A 25,845-nucleotide genomic window follows, 5' to 3' on the forward strand; every position below is an offset into this window, starting at 1 on the left:
AAAGACTAAACAGAAGCCAGCCAAGGAGGGCTCTTAAATTCTCCTGTATGGTAGCAGGAATCTGTTAGAGCCAGAGGCAATAACAAACTGACAGAGAAGAAAATCCTTACATAACACGCATGTCAAAGGTAAGAGTGATAGGGAACCTGAGTTAGCTAGAGGTCACTGGCTGATGCCACCATTGCCCGACAGAGTGTTTCTAGTTAGGACAAGGCTTTCTTGATGCTTATTTTTGCCAAATGATGATTCATAACAAGTCTGCTTAATTATAAGCAAGCTTACCTCAACTGCTAAAATACAATAGTCTCTGTGTATATCCATTTGACCGGGTTCAGTTTTCAAAAATTCTTGAAACCCAGGTGTCCCCTAAGCCATTTGGAATGGGGGGTTTGTTCCATTGAGATAAGATTAAATACTTACATGATATGGTTTTTTTCACTTTCAACAAGTTATTTTCACATCATGTGATAATTAAAACCTAGCTAAACATGCGATGAAACAAACAAAAACCCAGGAATATCACAGAAAGCCAGGATGTTCTTCCATGGCGGCTACTGGCCATCCCTGACTAAGCCTCTTGGTAGTCCTTCAGCTGCTTCCAACTAATAATCAACAGAAAAAATAAGTCCAGGGTTGTTTTTAGTCGTTAGACACAACTCAGATTTTAATTTAAGAATTATGACGCTGTTTCCATCGTGAGAAAAATTTGGAGAAAACCCAGGAGGAAAGAGAATGGCTCCTGGGAAGTGGGGTTGGTCAAGAAGGAAGCTAAGTGTGGCTCCGTCTCTTCTCCGGTTACAGCTTCAGTCTCTACTCCTTCCCTGAAAGGGTCAAGGCCCCACAAAAATAATCAAGCTGCGTTTCTTTGGTCCCACTATTCTCCAACATGAACTAGTTTCTCTGCCCAGTTTCAGTCTCTTGCTGTCCAGTGAGCACACCTGGGAATCCCCTCTCCACACCTTTGCTCTGAGTGACTTTCCAGAAGCCACGCCCTCCTCCACATTGCACTTAGGCTGCCCACTTGCAGGCTTTCGCCTCTTCCTGGTCCACAGGGCGGTCCCTAGCCACCTGAGCCTCCAAATAGCAGTTGTTCCCAGGAGCTCTCAGAGCACTGAATGCCATGCTTCACTTGGCAACTTGCTTTTGTCCTGGTATTTTTGACATTTGATGCATTCAGATCTGATCTCCCCAGCTAACTGGGTGCTCCCGGAAAGAAGAAACCAGATTCTTATCTTTCACTGGCTAATCCCCTAAAAAGCCTGGCAGGGTGGTTCTGTGTCATGAACTCAGGGCATCACTTTCCACTTATCCTTATAAATTTAAGGACAAAAAGATAAAAGTGGGAGGAAAGAAGGGAAAAAGAAATTGTGTGAACACTGCGATTCTCTCCGATATCTGTACATTGGAAGAGTAGATTTTGACCTTTGAAGAAAGCATCAAAAGGGATTGTTCTCCTTCCTGAGAGGAGTTCAAGCAGAGTGCTACCGGTCACCTGTTTTTCCTTTGTGGCAGGGATATACTTGCCCACCATCAGACTAGGACTGGGCCTCTGTGAAATCTGGCCCAGCTCACAATCCCTCCTTGTCCTCTGCATTCTCTCTGCTAGAGCAATGCTGAGAAAGCACCCCCACGTGTCCTGTGGTACATCTGACTCGTGGCAACTGTTTCAAAAGCTAACCTGCCAGCTTTGTCCCTACTGGAACCATCCCAAAGGTTATTGGCTACACAAGCAAACCATCCTGTTTTTGTCCAGAGTCACTGTTTACAGTGGGTCTCAAATTTTGCTACCTAGTAGAATGACCTGGGGCAATTTCAAAAATCCTTGCGCTCAGCCACACTCCACACCATTTAAATACGAATCCCTGAGATCTAACCCAGGCCTCGGTGTTTTAAAATCTCCCTCTGTGATTTCAATGTGCCACCAAGCTTGAGAAGCAGCCTACCCAAATGTAGGGGTGATGTTAGAAAAACACTGGCTTAGTCCAAAATAAGCGTGTGACTGCAGAAGGCACTGCAGACAGAACTTTTTAGCTCTGATTACCAGGATGGTGGGATATCTAGCTTGTGATTAAGCTAATCTTCAGCATCTCCATGCTTTTCTCTTCCCTACAGTCATTTGGGACTCCATTAGCATCTCTACATAAAAGTAAACAAGAGGAACTTGGTTGGAAATGCCAACAGTACATTTCACTTTCTGTTAGTGGGGAGAGGAGTTCCCAGTGTTTCTTGCCCCTGACTGTTCATTAGTATCACCTATGGTATTTGAATCTACCAGTGCAGCGCCCCCATCTCAGGGATGCTGGCTCAAGTTCTGTAAAACTTGCATTTCTTATCGTGTGGTCTCCAGCCTAGCAGCATCTGTATCACCTGGGAATTGTTTAGAAATGCAAATTCTCAGCCCTCATCACAGACTTACTGAATCGGGAATGGGGCATGGGTGGGCACAGAAATCTATGTTTTAATAAGCCCTCCAGGGGATGCTGATCATGATAGAGTTTGAGGACCACTGGCCTAGGGAGGACACAGGTTCCAGTGATTTTGAAGAGATCCACAGGTGTTTCTACTGGGCAGCTTAGGTGAAAGTTGATAGGTTAAATAGTACTGTCTTACGCAGCGGGCACCTGTGTCTTAATTTCATTTTCTACCTTCTCCTGATGTCCAGTCCTCCATGGGAGAAAGAGGGCCTTTCCCTAGGGTTAGCGTGAGAACTCCTGCATCATGTTAAAAAATAATAGATTTGGTGTTGGTGTATTCAGTCATTTTAACATCTGGATTAAGTTTCAGCGAAACCCATCTAACTTCTCAAACATTTGTCAATAAAATGCTCTGTTCTCATCATCTCTCCATCAAATGAACTTTCCTCCAAAATTAAAACAGCCAATTAATAGTGACTCCATAGTCAAATATAACTGTCTTTTTTATTCGAGAGAATAAGAGATATGAATGTGAATGTGAAGCCTCTACTTCATTTTGAAATGGGCCTCTGGGTCAAAATTTCATGCTTTAATTGGGCATCCATCTCACCCTTCAAAAAGAACTTACTAGTTTAAAAAGCTCAGGGTTTTTTGTGCAATGATGGCATTTAGAATTCTAGCTTTCATACACTCTCAGGATAGGTGCCTCTGGCAAGATATGTAATAAATGGGATCTTTATATGAACATCAATTCATACTTTACATAAAAGAAGTTACTATGCAATGACTAATGCTTCAAAGAGTGGCCAACAGGCTGGTTGTTCTCTTCTTGTCCTGCATTTGGCTGAGCCTGGGGGTGGGAAGGATCTCTTACCTCTTTTGGCACTCCAGTGATGCTTCATGAGAAAGGGGACAAGCCTATGATTAGTTATTGTCTCTAAAAGCCTCTGATGATAAGTTGATGAGGAAAGATCTACTAATAGCCTTAGACAAGAGAAGTGGTTGAAATTGCAAGCATGCCTCTATCTATACGTCAAAGTCAGCAAGGCTGTTCACTCATGGGCAGCTTGGGGCACCCCAGTCTGTGTACTGAGAGTTTACCTCGAGGACAGTAGATGTCTGGAGCCCATCGGTTGCACTCGTAATTGTCTGCTGCCTTTTCACAGGTGAAACACTTAAATCCACCAGGATATGGTGTGGCTAGAAAAAGGATCAAGAAAAATGATTAAGTTTTTCTTAGACTGAGTATGGAATCCTGAAACTAGACATTTTTATTTTTCAAAAAGTATTCTCAAAACAGCCTGCCTGGCAGTTTCTTAAAAAAAACTAAGCATGTAACTACCATTACTCAGCAATTGCACTCTTGGGCATTTATCTCTGAGAAATGAAAACTAATATTCACACAACACCCATATGAAAATGTTCACAGCAACTTCGATTGTGATAGCCGAAAACTGGAAACAATTCAGATGTCCTTCAACGAATGCATGGTTAAACACACGGTGGTACCTCCATATTATGGAATACTAGCAATAAGAGTGAACTATTAATACATTCGACAACTTGGATGAATTTCCAGGGAATTTTGCAAAGTGAAAAAAAAAATTCCCAAAGGTTATATACTGTATGATTCCATTTATAGAACATTTTAAAAATGCCAGCATTTTAGAAAAGGAGGAAAGATTGGTGATTGCCAGGAGTTAGGGATGGGAGTGGTTGGGGCCAGGGTGAGAGGAAGCTAGAGGGGAGGCCAACAGGAGGAATTCTTGTGCTACTGAAACTGTTCAGTGTCTTGACTTGGTGGCGGACACACAAAGTTACACATGTGAGAAAACTGTGCAGAATGAAATACACACACATACACCTGAATACAAATAAAATTGGGGAAATCTGAATAAGACAGGTGGCTTGATTATATCAATGTTAATGACCTGGTTGTGATTTTATTCTATAGTTTTTCAAAATGTTACCATTGGGGGAAAGTGAGTGAAGTGAACATGGGATCTCCCTGTGTTACTTCTTAGAACTGCTTATAAATGTACAATTATCCCCCAAAAAATTCCAATTAAAAATAGCTGCTCTAAAATAAGTCAATCAGAAAAAGACAATTATCATATGATCTCCCTGATAGGAGGAAGTTGAGAGGCAACGTGGGGGGTTTGGGGGGGTAGGAAAAGAATACATGAAACAAGATGGGATTGGGAGGGAGAAAAACCATAAAAGACTCTTAATCTCACAAAACAAACTGAGGGTTGCCCATGAGAGGGCGGTAGGGAGAGAGTGGTGGGGTTATGGACATTGGGGAGGCTATGTGCTATGGTGAGTGCTGTGAAGGGTGTAAACCTGGCGATTCACAGACCTGTACCCCTGGGGCTAATAATATATTATATGTTAATAAAAAAATTGTTTTAAAAACTAGCTGCTCTAGATTTCCAATGATTCACTCTTCTGTTTCAATTACATAGACATGTCAATATGTATATATAAATAATAGGTTGAATCATTAAAAATTTCTTTAGGTTTGACCATTTTTGAACTCTAAAACTGGCCATATCTCTGGTTCAATCTGATATTTTTATCTAGTTGACTTGACATGTTTAAGAATCACTAGAGATGGACAGGGTGCCGGGGAGGCTCAGTAGGTTAAGCGACTGCCTTCAGCTCAGGTCATGATCCCAGAGTTCTGAGATCAGTCCTGCATCAGGCTCCCTACTCAGCGGGGAAGTCTGCTTCTCTCTCTCTTTCTCTCTCTACCTCTGCCCCTTGCCACCACTCATTCTCTTTGTCTCTATCAAATAAATTCTTATATATATAAAAAAAGAACCCTTAGATATGGTAAATATCAGCTAGGAAAAAAGTCTTCTTTACTAAAATCTATGCTGTGCAGAGGTGACGCTCCCAAGGGCTGTCTCGGCCCATTTCCAGCATCCATGGGGCAGCCTGCTGAGGGCACCTGGTGGATGTGGAGCCACTAAAGGCCTCTAGCTCGAACCTGAGGAATGGGTGATTCCAGGAAGCCCTTCCTAGCCTTTCCTCTCCCTTCCCACCTTCTGAAGAGACTGTCCTCTGGGTACGAGTATCTCTGCCTTCACTTAGCTTGCTCAGGCAGTGAAGTGCCTGGTGAGAGTCACGCTGCAGACTGTACCCTGCACACGAAGAGCCCAGCGGACATCTAAGGACGAGCCTCCCCAGTGTCAGGGTGCCCGGAACGCCAGGGTGTCTCTGTCCTTTTCACTGATGTGCTTTAACTTGCTGCTTATCAACTCAGAGTTTTGCCTTGCGTAAACAGAACTTTTGCATTTTTTTTTTTAATTTGTAAAATTACCTGGCCTCTTTGAAAACTACAGACGCTCAAACAGTTCATCTGAAGGACCAACTGTTCTCCCTCGCAGATGGCTGAGCCTGCGTATCCCCCTGGTGGAAATCATCATCTCAGGGTAAATTGCTTTGCCCACATGGAACTAATTAAGTATGTTATCAAAAATAAATGAAGGAGGAGGCAGTAGCTTAAGGCCAAAATTATGGGCCAGCTTTAACTTTGATTTTCACCTTGCGTGGAATGGCTGCCATCCTTGTACTTGCTTGCGACATGTCACGGAGCTGACTGACAATATCCAAGAACCTGACAGGATCCAAACTCACAACTGTCTAGAAAAGACAAGGAGCTGGACCTCTTTAGAAGCTAACTACATTCCTTCAGGTAGTTGGTGACTCAAATTCCGAAACAATGATTGTGAGTGCGTGAACTACTTTACAACGGACAGCCGCACTTCACCATGGAAATTTCACCACGGGGAGACACACTCTCCCCATCGTACAGTTATGATAAAACAGAAGTACACTATTTTGTAAAACTACACACAAATAATGTTTATATCTCCACATCTTGCCGTCTAGATAGGTGAGTTACATTTGAATTGAAAGATGCTACTTAGGTAAGTACATGCCTGAAGAATTTAAAACAAACAGGTTCTTTTTTTTTTTAAAGATTTTATTTATTTATTTGAGAGAGAGAGCGTGCATGAGTGGAGAGAGGAATAGAGGGAGAGGGAGAACCAGATACTCTGGCTGAGCAGGGAGCCCCACGCAGGGCTCAATCCCAGGACCCTGAGATCATGACCGGCACTGAAGGCAGCCGCTTATCCAACTGAGCCACCCAGGCTCCCTGACAAACAGGTTCTTAAATTCCAAAGCCACTCCATATTCTTATGGACACTCAAATTAGCTTATTTTGACATATACTGTTATGAGAAAACCCATACATAGTATTTTAGGAAATTGTCCTATTGGGTACATGGAAAAACTAGCTTCAGTATCAATTTAAAAATGTGTAATCTATAAGTCAGTTTAAAAGAAGAACTTTAAGAGGCACCTGGGTGGCTCAGTTAAGCGTCTGCCTTCAGCTCAGGTCATGATCCCAGGGTCCTGGGATGGAGCTCCCCATCGGGCTCCCTGCTCAGTGGGGAGCCTACTTCTCCCTCACCACTCCCCCTGCTTGTGTTCCCTCTTTCTCTGTGCTTCTCTCTCTGTGTCAAATAAATAAATAAAATCTTTTTTTTAAAAAAGTATTTAAAAAAAGAAGAAGAACTTTAAAACAGCTTGTAAAATTTGAGGAATTATCAAAGTAAGTGTTTTGGGGGGGAACGATGTAAATGATTTGTCACAGAAAAGTATTTCTCAAAAAATTATCATCATATGCACCTAGGTTTGTGACTGCAAGCTAGCCATTCCCCTTCAAACTGCATGATTAATTCACGAGAGCATCCAATTTTATCTGTCACTACAGCCAGTAAAACTTTTCACTGGAATGTTGGATTAGTTATTCCTGGAAACTTTCCCATCAAAGAAATAAATTAAGAACTCTGAATGAAGATTAGTGATCGAGCCACTGCAAGAATAAACTTATTGAGAACCTCGCACTAATAAGTTGTAGTGTTCCCAAATCTGGATTATTTAATAGACTCTTCAAAATGACCTTTTTAAGACTAGTGACATATGACATTAAATACTAAGTTATTAGGAATAACTTACACAAGGAGGTCTGGACTCTGAAGTTAACCCAGAGTGTATCAAAATCTAAATGGGAATATGAGCTAACACACTATGGTAGCAAAAGGACGCTTTGTTTCACATCATTTATCTCTGGACGTGTTTATCAGCACATACCACTGACGATTAACTAAATGATCTCCTTTTCAGCGAGTTTTACTTTTAAATCTGCAAGTTCATTTCTGTGTGTGTCTCAACCACTAATGTTTGCTTATAGGAACTTGTGTTTGCATCTTGGTTGGTAGTACTGATCAGTGAATAATCAAACTCTTTTCAGTGACAAATCTTTTCAAAGGGCCTCCGTTTTTTAAGTGGCTAATTATAGCACAATGCCAAGTAAACGGTTAAATTCTTCCCTCTGGAAATATTTAACCCAAACTAAGGTCTACAGATGAGCAACTGTCTCCAGTAACTTGCTAACTGATACTGCATCTGATAAAGAAGTTCTTTTTTTAAAAGGAAGGAAAAAGATTCCTAAGAGATGTGTTATTTTCTTCTTTGTTACTTCAAAGCATTGCAGGGCAAGTAGAGTTTCAAATCGTTGTGGGCTCAGCTGTGAATGAATCTAATTTGGCTCTTGATCAGAGTTAATAAGCTTAGTATTCTGTATTTCAGGGCAGAAGTCCTTGGTCCCTCAAGAGTAGGTGATTGTAAAGAAAAAAAGAAACGTCAAAGTGCCTAGTTACTTCCTGTAATTTAATCTGTCCATTAGAGTCCCATGGTCAGATGTGGTTCAACTGACTATAATACATTCGTAAGGCAATGGAAGAGATTTCATCTTTGTTTCCATCTCTTGGAACTTTTGCCTGGACAAAGGCCTTCAGTTATCAAAACTGTGGTGAGAAGAGAATCTTGTTGTAAGAGGCATGCTGCTACGAAATGCATCCAAACTTGTGTTATTCTTGCCAAATCAATTCCCATTGTTTTTGGAAACTGGATGCAAACTTAAAATTTCTAGAACTCTAATAAATCGATCTTCCTTCTGAGTCCATCTAGCCACAAAATTTTGCCAGTATCACTTGAAGACTATGAACATATTTCTGACAGAAATGCATTTTCTGGTACCTTTCTTGAGAGTGCCCTTATTCCCTAAGACCTACATAGCATAGAATTATGAAGAAACTTGGTTGGATCACTATCTGGGCATAAACAAGCCCCCTTCAGAGATACAACTTTTTGTTCCATGTGATTAAGACTCAGAATATGCAACCAGAGGGGAAACTGGATTTCTCAGGAAAGGTTTCTATTATGAGTAAAGAAATGGAGGCCAAGAACAGGTTGCAACCACTTAGGATGTTAACTCTTCTGACATCTGGAACCCAAATAAGTCACTCCATTTCTCTGAATGCTAACTCCTGTTTTGAAGGTTTTATTGGTCTTTGGTATTTTAATCATAGGGTGGGAAGAAATTCAACATTTTTTAAATGAAAAAGAAAAGAAAAGCATACAAATTATAGGAAAGAATGTTACTGAGGGCAGTGCCTCAAGTTTGAAAGCCATAAAGTGGATTTTTTTTCCTCAAAAGTTACAAACTTCAAAAATTAGGGAACCAGGGGGTGCCTGCTAGTTCAGCTGGTAGACCATGCAATTCTTGATCTCAGGGCTGCAAGTTCTAGCCCCACACTGGGTTTAGAGATTATTCAAAAATAAAATCTTTAAAAACAAACAAACAGAAAACAGAAAAATTAGAGAACCAGAGATCAAAGGAGATTAGTCATGGGATGCTGAACTTTCCCCACCAGGGTTTCAATCTCACCCCACTTATGATCTCTGAGGGCTGTTCAAAGCCCATGGGAAATGAGTTTGTTTGCCCAGTGCAGGAAATTCATGTGTCTTCTCAACATCTCTGGCATCACTGATTTCTCCTTGGATAGGTTCTGAGAGGTATCTAACATTGATGGAATCTGGCTCACTCGCTGACCCCAGGAAAGCTGTTTGTGCCTCCATCTACAAAGTGAGGCGATTATATTAATAATTCAAAGTCAAAATAATCCCACTCTTCCCTCTATTTTTTATGCTCTATGTTCTACAGATACCGGCTTATTTGTAGAGAGATCACTCTATCTAAACCTGGTCGAGTGGGTACTGCTCAGGGGCAGAGGAACATGACCTTTTAAAAAACCAAAGTGTAAAAACAAGCAAACAAACATCAAAAACTTCTGAAATGGTGCAGAGAATTGTGAAGTGGGAACTGTTGGCAGTAACTTCAATCCAGCAAGAATTTTTACTTTCTGTGACCAGTCGCAGAGACTCTGAGAACTCAGAGCTGTTGGTAAATCATTGATGTATAATATAGCTTAGAAATGACATTTTCTAGCCTCCATACCTGAAGATCAAATCAGAAAACGCTACCAATTCTTTCTATATGGGGAATTCTTTTCTCTTAAGACTTATTTATTTTAGAGAAAGAGAGAGCATGACTCGGGGGAGGAGCAGAGGGAGTGAATCTGAAGCAGACTCCATGTTGAGCACGGAGCCCAACATGGGGCTCAATCTCGTGACCCTGAGATCAAGGGCTGAGCCGAAACCAGGAATTGGCTGCTCAACTGGCTGAGCCACTCTGGCACCTCACTATGGTGAATTCTTTCTAATCAGGCCATGGCCTTATTTACCTAAAACAGGCCACATGAGCGGAACTTTCTCGCCAACTTCCAGAGAGCGGGAGTGATTGCGTCTCTGGCCTGGCAGAGCTCATCCTTCAGAGATCCCATTCTGAAATGGCCTTTTCAGATAGGGGTCCACTCAGCCCAGGCACTGACCCACCACAGCACTGGCACAGGAGTGGTGTGTGTGTTTTATTCTTGCACACTTAAATCCAATCCCCTTGATTTTCCTCTCCACTCTGTGTGGACAATGACAGCCTCAGGGGAGGCCTATTTTTTGGCCTAGTGACTACAGAGTCTATCACTGACAAGAACAAAGAATCCCATAGAAACCAAAGGTTTTAGCAATCACAACGGAGACTGAAATCTAGGTTTTTGTTCATCAAGTCTAATAAAAAAGCATGGCTCTTTGGGGAAAAGAACAAAATGCAATCCTAGAAAACACAGCAAGTATCCAAGCACCTTCTTTTCATGATTATAAAAATCAACAGTCCTGCAAAAACAAGGAGCCAGATAATCTTTCCACACAATTAACCAGTAGGCACCAGCCTTTACTGGTGAGAATGTACAAAAGCATTAAGTCCAGGAACTATCTGCTGCCTGTAAAACGTATATTTGGAATTCAAAAATTAGAGTGACATATTTTCAGCAACCTCAGTTGACCACCTAAGCCAATTACCACAACATCATAAGCAATGAACATCCAGATGCCTACTATATATGTGCCTAGTATCTTATTGCTATTCTTTCTAGTCCACAAAATAATGCAACAGGGTGTGTATTATCTTATCCATTCTAGAAATGTAGAACTCAACACTTAACAAGATGCCTCTACCATTCATTGAGCATTTACTCTAAGTGCTTTGCACACTTTCCTTTATTTAGCCTTCACAAAATTAGGGAATTTATTGTAAGCCAGAAGGCTACAAAGCAGTTGAACTAGCCACTCACCCAAGATCCAAGCCCTTATGCATTCCGCGGAACACCTCTCATCTAAAGCACAACACAGACACATTAAATACTGTAACTGTGTGGAGCTGAAGGAGTCCGTGTGTCTGCCTCCACTTGGGCTATCGAGATCCTCAAAGCAAGAACTATGTTTTATTTGCCTTAATACCTCCCATGCCTATCACAGTGCTTGACACATAGTAGACACTCAAAAAATGTTTACTGAATAGAACATTTCCAAAGAGTTACATACCTCAGGGCCAATGCTAATGGTCAAAATATACCCAATAGACCCAGCTCTCACCTCCACAGGCGCCATGCAGAATACAACTCAAACAGATATAAAAGAGAGAAGATAAATACAGAGACAGAGCCCAAAAGAGGAAGTAAAACTGCTGTGTTTTCCCCAAGTGTGATCCTCAGAACACCACCAGTAACAGGAGCAGCTGAAATTCTTGCTGAAAGCAAAAATTCATGAGTACAGTCCCAGATATGTGCAATCAGACACACCGGGGAAGGTATCTGGGCACCGACATTATTATGCACTCCCTAGATGATTCTTGAACACAGGAAACCAAAAGGGATAGGCAATAGGAAGTTGTGGGAGGCCAATCACGCTGAAATGGAGAATCAGATACACAGGAAGACCAGTTATTATCTTGCCTACAAAGGACTGATCTTTGACAAACTCCTCCGTCCTGGGACATGCCGGTTCACTTTGATAACTGATTTGAGAGCTGGCACGAGTTAAAGGAAAAGGTGTTCAGAATCAGAGAGACTGTTTTGGGAACAGAGAAAACAAGCCTTAACGATTTGCCTAGAAATAAAAAACAAACACACTATAAAAAGGGGAGGGTAAAACATATAACATCTTTGGGAGCACCTGTACCCCCCAATTAAGTCAGCCAGTGTTTCTCCTGCAGAAGGCTGGGGACAGAAGCCTGAGTTCTCCTGTCCATTTCTCAACTCACATCTTATTCAAAGTAAAATGACATTTCTGCCACAAAGAGAACAGAGTCTTACTTGAAGGATGGAGATAGACAATGTCTTTCACTGTGAAGTCTCTTGACTGAGTGGCTTTCAGACAATCTGCCAGCAGGCTCAGGAGCAGGAGCCAGGCCAGGGCAGGGCCAGGTTCCATGGCAGACTGAGGCATCACTCATACAGAGGGCCTGGGAGCCAGAACTTGGGACCACCGGAGGGAATTCGCACCTGAAATATGAAGCAAGACTCATCTCAGTGTCCGACTCCAGGAAACCATGGGAGACTTGGCAGAGCTCCTGTGCTGGGAGGATGGACTCGGGGCAGACAGGGAGCCAAAGGCACCGGGAAGTGGGTAGACATGGAGAGAAACAGTGTACACAGTAATTTTAGAGCACTTAGAACGGTCCAGTCCCAAGCTATTCTTAATCAAGTAGCTAAAGCTCCATGGGTTGGAGTCTCTTCTCATACACAGCAGAGATGGTATCAAGAGAGATTGGATTTTAATGAAATCCAGGTACTTTTGCCAGGAGGCCAGGGGATGTCTGCCAGAATGCAACAATGAGCAAGTCGGGTACAAGAGTTCAAGAGCATTTCCTTGATAATGGTGAAGGCCACGTATGAGAGTGCAGCCTTCCTGGGTCATGGTGCCCAAAAAAACCTATACAGTGTAGACTTTCAGATTTGGGAAAAAAAGAAAAAGAGAGAGAGGGGAAGAAGGAAAGAAAGAAAGAAAGAAAGAAAGAAAGAAAGAAAGAAAGAAAGAAAGAAAGAAAGACAGACGGAGGAAGGGAGGAAAGGGACAGGGAGGGGAGGGGAAGAAAGGGGAGGGGTGGGGAGGTAAGGGAAGGAGGAAGAAAGAAAGAAATGAATGTAGGTAACTTAGCCTCTCCCAAAACAAAAAGGATCTTTGCAGTTCAAAATCTCCTTTACATAACTAACAGTATTGGCTGGGTGCTGTTGAAGCCCTTTCCACATGTCAATTAATTCCCCCAGCAACCCTATGAGGTAGCACTATTACCATCCCATTTGAGTAAACTGAAGTCCAGCAAATAAGGAGAGGAGCTGGTTCAAACCAAGACAGTCTGGCCACTGAATCCACATTTGTAAATGCTAGGTGTTACTCTGTTCTTCCAAAGACTGATTCAAAGTGTATCAACTTGGGGCGCCTGGGTGGCTCAGTGGGTTAAAGCCTCTGCCTTCAGCTCAGGTCATGATCCCAGGATCCTGGGATCGAGCCCCGCATCAGGCTCTCTGGGCAGCAGGGAGCCTGCTTCCCCTTTCTCTCTCTGCCTGCCTCTCTGCCTACTTGTGATCTCTGTCTGTCAAATAAATAAATAAAATCTTAAAAAAAAAAGTGTATCAACTTAAACTGATAAAATGGGTAAAAGTATCACCGTAGCACTAACCAATCATCATTGTTTCCTTCATTCTGGTTCTCTCCTTTTCAATTAAAATCCAGAGCAGTAAAATCTTTTACTAGGGTTGAACTGTCCAGCTCACTAAGAATGTGGATATGTATCTTAATTTATACGTGCCATTTGCTTGCCATCTTACTGCTTTCCCATAGAATCTGTTCCTCATGTTCTACTCTTTTGCAAATACCATCATTCTATTGCCCACACAAGGGGTCACATTAGATTGTCACTTTATTTTAAACTGGCAGAAAAAAACTCCAGTTGGACATTTTGTTTACAAATTTTAATATGAATATTCAATGAGATTTTTTTAAAATCATGGCAAAATAATTTTATAATTATTAGTTAATTAATAGTATATTTAATTTTATAAATTAATGTGATTAATTCATAATTATAAAATTATTTTCAAAATAAATAGATCAAGAGTAAATAGATTACAAAACAAAATTGATAGAGAAAATCAATATGAATGGATCAGATATTAATATTTATGACAGCAGGATAGAAAGCATAAAAATGAATACAGAAGATAGAACACTCTAAGGAGCTCAGAAATACACAAATATTGACATGATATAAATAATTTTTCAAAATTATAGAACAGGAAAATATTAACTGAATAGTATTCTGATTACTTAATTAAGAACTGGAAAGATTAAGCAAAACCAAACAATGTACAATACACTGCAATTAACTCCAGATAGACTGATGCATTCATTATTTTTTTTAAAATAGACAAACTATTAGGAAATAAGAGTGGAATTCTTATCACCCGGTAGCAGCTTGCTGATGCCAGCCTGGCCAATTTCACGCTCACTCCCCATCTTCTGTTTACATTTGGTTCCCCAGGCAAATGTGCATTCGAGAAGGGAATGAGCTGCTTGTTCACTTAACAAGTGTGACTGCCAGGCACTGTACTAGGCACTTGTTTAAAAACTATGATGAGGAAACAGACCAATATTAAAGATATTTTTCATTTGCCAGGGGACAGAGAGAAACATGATCTCGTCTTCAGTGAATGCAGTGGTGCTATGTTTTACACACAGCTGAGGAAGGACTCTGCCCTGCTTCCGCAGCCCCCAGCCCCTCACAGTCTGCAGCCCTGCCCAGGGTGAGAGGGATGGTGAGGAAAGCCATCTGGTTTTCTTTTGATCCAACCTAACATTAAATATCAACTAGCTGTCAACCGAAGTTCTTTGTAATGTGAAATTCACTGTCAGCACCAATACTTCCCATGCACCAAACAATCCAAGGGGCATGGTTTTATCAAAGCCTCTGTGAACCACGGTATTTCTTCCAGTTACCAATCGAAAGAGCTCCCTCTGCACGGTACTTGCACTAAGCAGTCCACGTTATTTAATGTCCCCTGAAATTAAACATCCCCAGCCTTCATTGCATAGCATGTGTGTACTACTATATGTAAGTAATGGGCAGAGATAATGGCTAAATGCCTGGATTTGAAACCTTGCTCCAACACTTATTTTTGCTATGCAAACTTGAGCCAGTTACTTAACCACTCTGTGCCTCAGTTTTCTCATCTGCAAAAGAGGATTATAATACTTCCTATCTCAAAAGTTTATTATGAGAATGATGTGAGGTAACAGAGTGAAGCACTAAGAACAGTGTCTGTCGCATAGGAAATACTGTATAATATTTCCCAATATTTTTACTACTATCATTTTGTTCAAAATATAGTTTTAGAGTCAATATAGTTTTCTAAGTCAGGGTAACTATGATGTAAATGTTGTGTTCTAAGTGAAAGTGAATATGGTGCCATGAATTCAGGTCCAACACACAGCTCCCTTTCCTTAAATCAGAAAAAATACAACAATTTCTAGAACTACTGGAAATCCACACATTTTGACCCCAACAGCTGGCCCATGGCTAGCCAGGCAGGGGTAAATCAGGAGGGGGACAGGGCGGGGGTACCTCCTGCCACTGCCATTTTCATGTTGCAGAGGCTCCTGCAGACTTGGGTGACTTCCTGCCATCCTTAGGCAATGAAGCAAACAGATGGCTGATGCCCATCCACACTCTCTCCATGTCATCCCCAACCTATCCTGGAAGGCCTATGCTCCATCTCCATTACCTTTATATATCCACGTACTATTTACATAACGGATTTACAAAATCCATTAGATTTTACTTATGAAGAAGATGTTGAGAGAGCACAGGTCATGAGTACACCATCTTATATCCCTCTGAAGCCGCATGTCTCCGTAGATGTTTCCTCACACGTAATTAATGTTTATTAATTAATAATAATTAATTATAATAATTAATTAATCTGTTACCATGTAATTGGTAATTGTTTCATGTACAGTTTCTGAGTTCTTAAAGTAGCTAAAACTATAAGACTCTAACACATTTTACTCATGAAATTGTTTCTTCTTTAGGAAAAAAGGAAATATGAAAAAAAAAGAAGAAAAGAAAAAAGGAAATATGTATTTCCTAGGCTTATACATAATTAGAAGAAGGACTGAAAGGATAGATACCAAAATGGTTTAGGATTTCTGATAATTTCTTAAGATTTTTATTTATTTATTTGACAGATCACAAGTAGGCAGAGAGGCAGGCAGAGCGGGGGTGGGGGAGGAGAACAGAGAGTGGGGGAAGTAGTGCTCGGCAGGCAGGAAGCCCGGTGGGGGGGGGGGCTCAATCCCAGAAGGCTGAGATCATGACCTGAGCTGAAGGCAGAGGCTTAACCCACTGAGCCACCCAGGCATCCAGGATTCCTGATAATTTTAAAGTTCCTCTTTTTGCTTTCCTTGTAAGCTCAAAAATAACCCAGCCCTTTGTCCAGAACTTCTCCAGCACTCCTCCAGAACTCTTGTATAATTAGCAGCCATTCCCAATGCCCTTCTCTCCCTAACACCTGCAACCACTGATCTACTTCCTGTCTCTGTGGATTTGCCTATTGGGAATATTTTGTGTCAACAGAATCATACAACATATAGCCTCCTGTGCCTGGCTTCTTTCAGTTGGTATAACATTTTTAAGAGTCATCCATGTGGTAGCATGGATGGGTACAGCTTTCCCTTTTGCTGCTGAGTAATACTTCATGATATGGATATAACACATTTCTTTATCCGTTCATTGGTTGAACATTTGGGTGGCTTCCACTTTTTGACTACTGGGAATAATGCTGCTGTAACATTCATGTTCAACTTTTGTGTGAATATAGGTCTTCAGTTTTCTTGGATATACACCTAAGAGTGGGATTGCTGGGTTTCAGGGTAACTCTGAGTTTAACTTTTTGAGGAACTGCTGAAGTTTTCCACTGTGGCTGCACCACACTACATTCTCATTGGCAAAATACCAGTGTTCCAATTTCTCCACATCCTTACCAATCTTTATTTTGATTAATTTTTTGAATTATACCTGAGTGAGCATGAAGTGGTATCTCATTATGATTTTGTTTTGCATTTCCCAAGTGATATGATGTTGAACATCTTTTCATGTATTTACTGACCATTTGTAGATCTTCTTGGGCATGACATCAATTCAAATCCTTTGCTCATTTTTTAATGGGTTACTGTCTTTTTATTGTTGAGTTTTAAGAGTTCTTTTTATATTCTGGATACTTTTCAGATAAATGATTTGCAAATATCTTCTCCCTTTCTCTGTGTTGATTTTTCACTTTCTTGATGGTGTCCTTCAACATAAAAAATTTTTAATTTTGATGCAGCCCACACATTGCTTTTTATAAATCTATATTTTGTTTCCCTTACACAAGTCAGGCCCAACATAGCACTAAAAAAAAAAAAATTCTGCATACAGTGCACTGTAAAAGAGTTTGTTTACTTTATAGTAGCCAGGGCTATATTTTACACCTCTCTTTCCCATAAGAAAAACAGAATGGGCAGAACTATTTATTAATATCACCACCAATTGCTTACATTCTTGCAATAAATCATGAAAAACTACTCACTCTATTAGTATATTCTAGGAACTAAAATATGAAAGATGAGTTACACGCATTCACAATTAGTCTAACCATTACTAAAATACAGGCTCTGCTGACAGGGATGTATTTTTCCTGTACAGATTCTCAGCAGGCAATGAAGCTTTAATCCCTAAGCCTCCCAGATATGATGCTGGACATGCTTGGATAATATTAAGGGTCTTTTTTAGGACTTTGACACTTTTCTCTGGAGTCCACTGTGCCTTTGGACTGTCCTAGACATTTAGAAAAGATGTTGCGTTTCCATTTTATATGCCGCTATTTGAATACGCACTGAGGACCCCATCCCTGACTACAGTTCTCTTTATGAAGAAGTACACTCTCATTTTCACAGCTCTGTGACCTTTCATTTGTTATTTATGAGCTTTTGCAAATCTAATACCACTCTGACAGATTTAATTTGTGCCCTAAATTACCTTTGCATGAGTTACTCAATTGCTGGTTTTATTCCGAAGGATTACTTGCTACATTCTGAAACAGAAAAAAAAAAAAATTAGTTTGAGATCTATTTGACTTCTTCCACTTGGGAGAAAGTTGAAAAGAGTTGTATTCTGATTTTTTTACTCCATGGAAACACTTGGCATAGAGGAGGATTTCCAATACTGGTCAGGGAGGCAAAGTGATCGACCCATAACCCAGGTCAAGTTTTACAAATCCACACCCCAATTGCTATTTCATATAGAGTCCATAAAATAAGACTCCCAACTCCTTAAACTGTCACTAAGACAATTAAGCACTTCTGGAAGCCACACTGACTGAGGTTACCAGTTACCAAATGACCACACCTCAGTACTAAATCAATATACAATGATGAAGTAGAGAATTAACACAAATCTAAGCATTTTCCAATGCTATTCATGTTGAAGTTTGAAGTGCCTAATATGGGAACAAAATGAAATTCTGAAGCCTGAAATCACGAGAAATCTTGACTTAATTTTAAATACGTATAATCTAGGCTTAGTGGTACCTTAATGACTTGAGAAAGTTAATCTAGCTCCCAAAAGTACAAATTAAAGACATGTCTTCACAAAACTAAGACTACTTACATGCATCATTCCGATTATAGTAACTTCTCACAATGTGAGAATTGCTTATAACATGGTGGTGGTTTACAAACATGTCTGCAAATTCATTAACATGTCTCCATTGAGAGGTAGGGTCTATAGCCTCTCCCCAGCCTTATTGACCAGTTGAGCAGAGTATGGTGGTTTTTAAAGCTAGGTCATAGAAGGTACTTCAACTTACACCCAGTGTTTTGGAACACTCAGCCATGTAAGCAATCTGAGTACTTTGAGCGAGGAAGCCCAAGTAGTCAACACAGAGCTCCCCAGACTTCATGAAGAGACAATGCTGTGCTGCTAGCCCCTGGCTCTTCCCGCCCCACTGCCTGCTCCCTTCCAGCTCCAGCCCATGGTCTGGTTACAACTGCATGGAGACTCCAAGTGAGATCTGCCTAGCCAAGCCCTTCCCAATTCTGGCCCCCCCTTAAACAATGAGAGATAAATAAAATCATAACTACTTTATGCTACTACATTTTGTGGTGATCTGTTATGTAGCAATAGACATCCGGAATATGAGGGACTGGTGCAGGAGAGCTCACTAGGAATTATAACACCACTCATGAAGATGATGCCATTTTTCACATTGGTTGCAAGGTACAGAAATCCAAATCAAACAGACTATAACCAAAATAGGGGTAAGGGGAGAAGGGAAAGAATTTTACTGTCTCATCTGACAGTCCAGCTTGGACATGGCTGGACTTTAAATCCTCTTCAGGAACTTCTAGCCCTCAACTCTACTCCTCTCATTTGCCTTTATTCTAATTCAGGTCTTCCCACACTGTGGCCACCAGCAGCTTCAGAAGCATTCCCAGACTGTTTCCCAACATTTTCGGGGGTGGGGGGGGGCGGGAAGGTGTTCCATCCTTGAACCACAACTGGCCAGTGCTTGGAATGCATTGGAATGTGGCATTCGAACTGGCCAGAGCTGGGTCATTAGCATGTCTCTTGGACAAACACATAGTGTCAACTTCATGTAAATCACATGGTTTGAGAATAGGGGAGGTATTGGTTTCCCAAAGGAAAATCTAGGTATTATTGTCATGTGAAGGCGAAGAACTGAATGCTGGACCAGCAAAATCACACAGATGTCCCTACAATTAACAATACTAACTTCTAGAAATCTCATTAAACTGAAAGTGCAAAATGAAGCTAATGATACCAAAATGAGTATTTCTGCAAATGCCAGAAGGTGGGGAAGTTCCTGTTGACACGATTCCCTTCCCTAAAACTAGAATGCCATGCCGTTAAAACTTTACAGATCAAAACGTAAGGCACCTCCAATAAACATTTTTGCCCAAGTTAGTCTGAGGTGGCTTTCTGCCCCTTGCAACCAGGAGTTCTGTCCAGTTCAAGAGTCTTCTAAAAGGAGCCAGTCACCAAAATAAATTTTTCTTTGTAACATATATGCTTTTGACATTAATACTTCTTTAAGTATCTAACAAAAAGGTTAGAGCTGGTTTTTAAAAATAATAGGGTCAGTTGGTTAAGCATCTGACTCTTGATCTCAGTGCAGGTCTTGAGATCAGGGTCATGAGTTCAAGCCCTGTGCTAGGCTCCACGGTGGGTGTGGAACCTACTTGAAAAAAAAAAGTTTTAAAAGATATCAGTAATAGAGAACTACTCAGAGATTACCTCTTTTAGACTTCTTAGACACTGATGTTGCATTTCCATAAGTTATAGGGAGTTATATGATCATATTTCAATATGAATTGAGGATCTACTTGCATAAAAATCAATGCTTTAAAAAAATGTGTATTTCTTTTTCTGGAACCCCTTGGCAAGGCTAGAGTTATAGGGAAAAGCTCCCTTTGTACCTTTCCCAATCTGATTTAAAGGTCAATTGCATCAAAAAGGCTTCAATTCCTGAAGGATTAATGATGTCTGGCCAAGTATGCCCAGCAGTATATTCCCATTTCTAAAAGATGTTATATTAACTCTCTTCTGCTTGTTGGCTGTTTGCTTGTTTGCCTCCTCAATCAATTTGAAGTTTCTAGAGAACTGATGAGAAGGCTTTCTGAAGTACAAAGACCCACAAGGGGATGGAGTTAAAGAACTCTCCAGGCTGGAATGGAACACTAGGTACATTCCGGTTCCAGCCTGCCATTTTTATTTACCTGGAAGGGAGTGGTGGCTTGGAGAAATTTTTGCTTCAGTGTCTTTTATTAAATGTTTCTATAGGATCAAGAAGGTCGTATTTTCATTTTATTTTTTCTAGGAATTATCATCCTAGAGACCTTCCAAAAGAATTGGAAGTTCAAAAGGTTTGAATATATTATTATTAATTCCCATTTCCAACTTATTAAAAACCACTTCACCTACTCTTGATTCTCACCCAGGACTGAGAAGAACCAATTCACATTAAATATTATTTCTTATTTTGCATGGAGTAGGGTTTTGCTCGTGGTTTCAAGAATCCTAACCAAGTTTTTGTCCAAAGGTCTTTCAAGTTGTTTCCAGTTAGCCATTTATAACTCAAGTTCAAGAAAACTGTAGATGCTAGTTTTATAGGTATGGAGATCCCTTTCCAAATTTCTTCCAGGGTTGGAAAGCCAGCCTATACGCCCTCTTCTTGTGAGAAAAATGAAAAATTAGGATCAAATAGCTAACATCAAAACAGTGGCTTAGGTAAAAATTCTATGGCTATCATTTTTCAAATCACTGGGTTCTTTATTAGCTAAGTACTAAATCTTAACTGATTTTTCTCATTTAATAAAGAATATGTTTCCTGAAACAAATCTGTCCATGCACTCACCCTCCACATTTCTGATCAACCAATACCTTGAGCTACACACAACATGTCTCCTCAGAGTACAAAGGCCATTACAGTTTCATTTTGATGAAAGAGTACAGAGGTCTGTGAAAACTCATGGTCTAAACTATAATTTGACTATTTCCTCACCCTGGGTGGAAGGCAGAGGAATGTTTCAGATGACCTCCTGACTCAGTATCACTGGGGTGTGAATTCTTTTTGTAGTGCACCATCTTCATTTACAAGCCCCCATAAATAATGGTTATTAAAGAAGTCTAGTATTGTAGCAAAACAGAATATAATAAGATTTCATGTAAGTAGTATTCATCCAGGCAGAAAAAGATGTAGGAGTTATTAATAAAAGAACATTTTCCTTGATAATAGAAACTTTTTATTCTTGCATCTAAATTAACTGCCTTCTTAGAGACAAAATACTGAATAGCTTCTTGTGGATGAGGAAATGTAGATATCTAAGTAGACTCCACTCCCTGACTGCTGATACTGAAAGAGCTAACAGGAGATTGGTCTATTCCTCTCCCTTCTTCATTACTGAGTTTTCCTATCTCTGTTCCCCAGCTGTCCTCCTTGTTGTGTATCTTACTAGCTCATTCATTCATTCATCATCCTCTACAGGGCAGGTATAGATAGTGTTATCTGTTATACATGCTGTCATTAAGAGTGCCAGCTGGAAGCTCAAATTATTGAACCCTATAACTAAAATCATTGATATAATTCTTTAAAATCCCCTTTAGGTTGCTAAGTACATGGGAGGAAAGGCTGATTTGCCTTGTATGCAAGGGAGAGATGACACATCATTGAATCATTTAGTCAAGAGTGATCTCGGGGTGATGCTGACCTCCTGCCCTTACAACTAAGGCCACACACTTGCGAGACGCCAGGTAGAAGAGGCAGATAACACAGGGCTGCACCAGCCCTACACAGGCCCTCAAGGAGGTCACCAGATGTTGCCAAGAAAACCCAAACTGAGGGCCACAGTTCTTGTTGTCAACCAGGGCAGCTTATCTGGAAGAAGGAAGAAAAGGAGAAGTGGAGAGAGGGAGGACCCATTATGTTTCATAGAGGCCCAGTTAACATCTGGTTCCTATGACTTAACAAATAATCACACCAGTAATAAGACAGGGATATGAGGGATTAGGGGAAACAAGAGAAGTTTAAATTCCAAAGTATCACAGCCAGAGCTGGAGGTACTATGTAGTGAAAGGTAAGCTTCAGGGTCCCCGACTGTAGGGGCCCCTCCCAAGGCCCTGTTCCTCACTTTAGGATTGTTAATTCCTTCAGGATTTCCTTAAGGAGCTCCTCCCTAAAAACCTGGATCAGCCACCCCTAGCCACAGTAATGCAAAAACAATTTTTGTTATGAGTAATAATATTCTTGCCTTTTCTCCAAAAGGCATTAGGTTAATAAACAGAAATACATGCTGTTATTCTATTCTCATGGAAAGGGAGGGAAAAAAAGCAGATAAGAAGCACATTAACAAAGGCCAACATCCAAACTGGGGAAGCGGAATTATAGCTGGAGAAAACAATCCACCAACCAAATAACTCCGTTCCTTAGGACCCCCCTCCAGCACCACCTGTGAGCAAATCTCCCAGGACCCCTGAACGAAGAAGGAATGTAGGGCGTCCCTAAGGCAAAGGAGAAATTAAGGCCGAGAGAAAACCCCAACCTTCAGATAACACGTGGTTTTTGTTTGTTTGGTTTTTTAAATTATTTTAAGAAGAGCCAAAGAAGCCACTTTATCTTATCACTGGACTGGAGAGGAGACCACTATAAAGGGAGCAACAAGATCACACCCAGCAGTCCCGGCAGTGCTGTTCAGGACCCAGCTCATCGAGGAGAAAGGGCATTAAGTACCGGCTCCAGGGCCAGGCAATCCCAGACCCTTTTACTTACCTCCTAGGATTACTATGAGAGCAAACAGATAACTGCCTGGAAAGACTGAGGAGCGCAGGTTCTGGAGCCAGCCCTGGCTCTCATTCTGACTCTGTCATTAGAGTTGCATAACCTTGGGCCCATTTCTTAATCCCAGTGCCTCAGTTTCCTCATCTGCAAAATAGGGGCAATCATACCACCTATGCCATAGGGCCCTTAGGAGGACTAAAGGAGCTAATACACATAAGGCACTTTGAACCATCCCTAGTACATGCCCGCTAGCTGAGATAACTCTCAAAACAAGCCCGGAGGGTCCTAATAAGGCAACGAGTTAGTCAGTTGCGGGCAAGATGCTGGCTCAGAACCTTCTGCTCCCCAGTCCAGGAAGGGATCTTCTATGGAATCCTGTGTTCTACTGGGAGAAATCAAAAGCCCAGGTTGCTTGCCAGATTTTCTAGCTGATCCCAACTAAGAGCAGCAGCCTCAGGTGGGGATAATAATACAGGACAAGTGAATTAAGTGAGCCAGATCCGGAAGGCCCAAGACAGGGATTTCTCAAATTTGAAAAACGCATTCTCCTTTACAGAGAAAAAAGTCTCAAGGACAGCATCTCATTTATCCCTACTCTCAAATAATTAATCCTAATTATAATAATTATAATGCTTCTTACATACACACAGAAAACTAGACTAAGCTCCCTTGCTTAAAACCCACGTAATAGCTTTAAAGCTAAACAAAATTACCAAATATAAATCAAATTACATTCAAATTAAATATACTAATAAATAAAATGAAAAATAACAGTAATGACTAGCACTTATTGAGCACTTACTATAGGGCTGAACAGTATGAAATCACTACTGTTTGATCATTTTTGACCTACAGAAATGGCAGTCTTGTATGGTTCAATCCGCCATGTGCAAAGCACACTCTAAGTCCTTTCTTGAACACCCCCCCCACCCCACACAGTACTGTGAAGTAGGCACTATGATTACCCCATTTTACAGATGAGAAAACTGGGGCACCAACCAATGAAAACACACATTTTTAATCTTCTACATAACTGGCGGGTGCTCAGGAGTGAGCAGACACCACTTGGGGAAGCCTAGACCTACAAGGCATATAGCACCTGGGGATGGGGTGATGGAGGAAGAGCCAGACCCAGAAAAGGTTTGGAGCAGCCAGAGAGCACTGGAAGGACACCAAGATGGTGATGCTGAAGTGCAGGTGCCACCCACAGAAGACCACCTTGACTGGGTGCCCTTTGGTGTGTGTTCTGGGTGTGGCAGAAGAAGGGCCTTGCTGGGTGGGACTCCAAGGAAAAGAGGTCCTGGCCCCCCTGGGGAGCAAGAGTCCAGGTACAAACCTGGAGAGAGGAGAAGCAGGGGAAAGATAGGTGGAGAGAGAGTAAGGAAGAGAGAAGGAGGGAGTCAAAGAAGGGCCAAGATTGCCAAATTTGCCGTACATTAGTATCAGTTGGGATCCTAAGATCCGACTGACGATGGCTCTCACGCATTACAGGGCCAATGGTATGGGGTGTGACCTCAGTAGTGAGGCTCAAAAAATCACTCCTGGTGATTCTCATTTGCAGCAGTATTTGGAAAGCTTTATCCTACCTTTGCAAGTGCTAGTGGAAGAAAACAGCTCTGAGGAGCATTCCATTCTTCTAAGGTATAGGCAAACTGGGCTGAAAGTTCCCCAGAGAATTCAATTAAGGAACTAGTAAGCAGCCCAAAATAATCAATGTTATGTATTCCACTAGGTCTCCTTTCTATCTTTCCTGGGCTCCTCAGAGTCCCCGGGAAAGGAAATGAGTGGACTGTGATCTATAAAATGACCACAACTTCCAAGCTGGCTTCTCCAATACTCTGGCTCCAAACCTGATAGGCTTTTCTTGGCCACTTTGGTAATGACTTCCCAAAAATGGTTTTCATCCTCTTGATGAAGTGATTGTCCCATGTTGCCCTTGAAAGAAAGACTCAAGGGTAAAGTGCACTCTACCTTTCCGACCTGCACACTTAATTTTACAACAACAAAAGAGAAAATGTCTTGAGGCCTCTCCCAGGACAAATAAATGCTTACAACTATTACTCTTCAGGTAGCCAGAAAGAAGGATACATTTTTGAGAAGGGAAACAGACCAACATTTTCAGAGGCAGCATGGAGTGTTGGGAGGGGAATGGCTTTTGCAGACTATAGACTTGAGCTTGAACTCCCGCTCTGCTACAAAGACCCATGTGAACTAGAACACTACACTCCCCGTGGCTCGGTCTCTTTGTCTGCTCTGACACACAGGGATGCCTTCAATTCATCGGGACCCTCACACCGCCATTTCCACTGTAAGTGACTACAATTGTGAAACCGAGCCTTGATCAAGAAGGGACCCTCTCCATCCCTTTAGAGCTGGCAAATTTTCCATCTTAACTGATTTTCTAGTCACTCATTCTGATGTTATTCATAGAAGGAAAGCTGGGCTGAGAATAAAGCAAAAAGAAAAGAATCATTGGGATTAAACAGGAAAGGTAGTAATACATTCATCCTGATTTCACTTTGTAAAGTTACAGTAACATAGTTCCAATATCAAAACCATATAATTTATGCAGTTGCATTGGCTCCTGCCAGGTCTTTTTCATAGAAGTTACAAAACAAAAATGAAAATGAAAACATGCATATATAATAGAAAATAATCCTACAAGAGATAAAGGAACTGAACCAAAGGTCTTAAAAGGACTGGGATTTGATACAGGAGGACTGGTTGCTCCA

The 25,845-nt window shown here is 41.1% G+C and overlaps 1 protein-coding gene across 5 annotated transcripts in view; it reads right to left on the minus strand.

The window, feature by feature from the left end:
- LYPD6 (LY6/PLAUR domain containing 6) overlaps positions 1–25,845 on the minus strand; it is a 123,587-nt gene that overhangs the window by 16,327 nt on the left and 81,415 nt on the right. For 3 of the 5 annotated variants that reach the window (XM_047722807.1, XM_047722808.1, XM_047722809.1), the window contains 3 exons: positions 17,797–17,851; positions 12,038–12,226; positions 3,516–3,614 (listed from right to left, as the gene is read on the minus strand). In XM_047722807.1, the coding sequence (XP_047578763.1) occupies positions 3,516–3,614; positions 12,038–12,170 (232 nt within the window). In that variant the 5' untranslated portion in view covers positions 12,171–12,226; positions 17,797–17,851. The remainder of the gene's footprint in view (positions 1–3,515; positions 3,615–12,037; positions 12,227–17,796; positions 17,852–25,845) is intronic. The other 2 variants (XM_047722810.1, XM_047722812.1) reach the window with 1 other exon arrangement.

The sequence above is a fragment of the Lutra lutra genome, chromosome 3 (genome assembly GCF_902655055.1).
Source record: "Lutra lutra chromosome 3, mLutLut1.2, whole genome shotgun sequence".
NCBI lineage: Eukaryota > Metazoa > Chordata > Mammalia > Carnivora > Mustelidae > Lutra > Lutra lutra.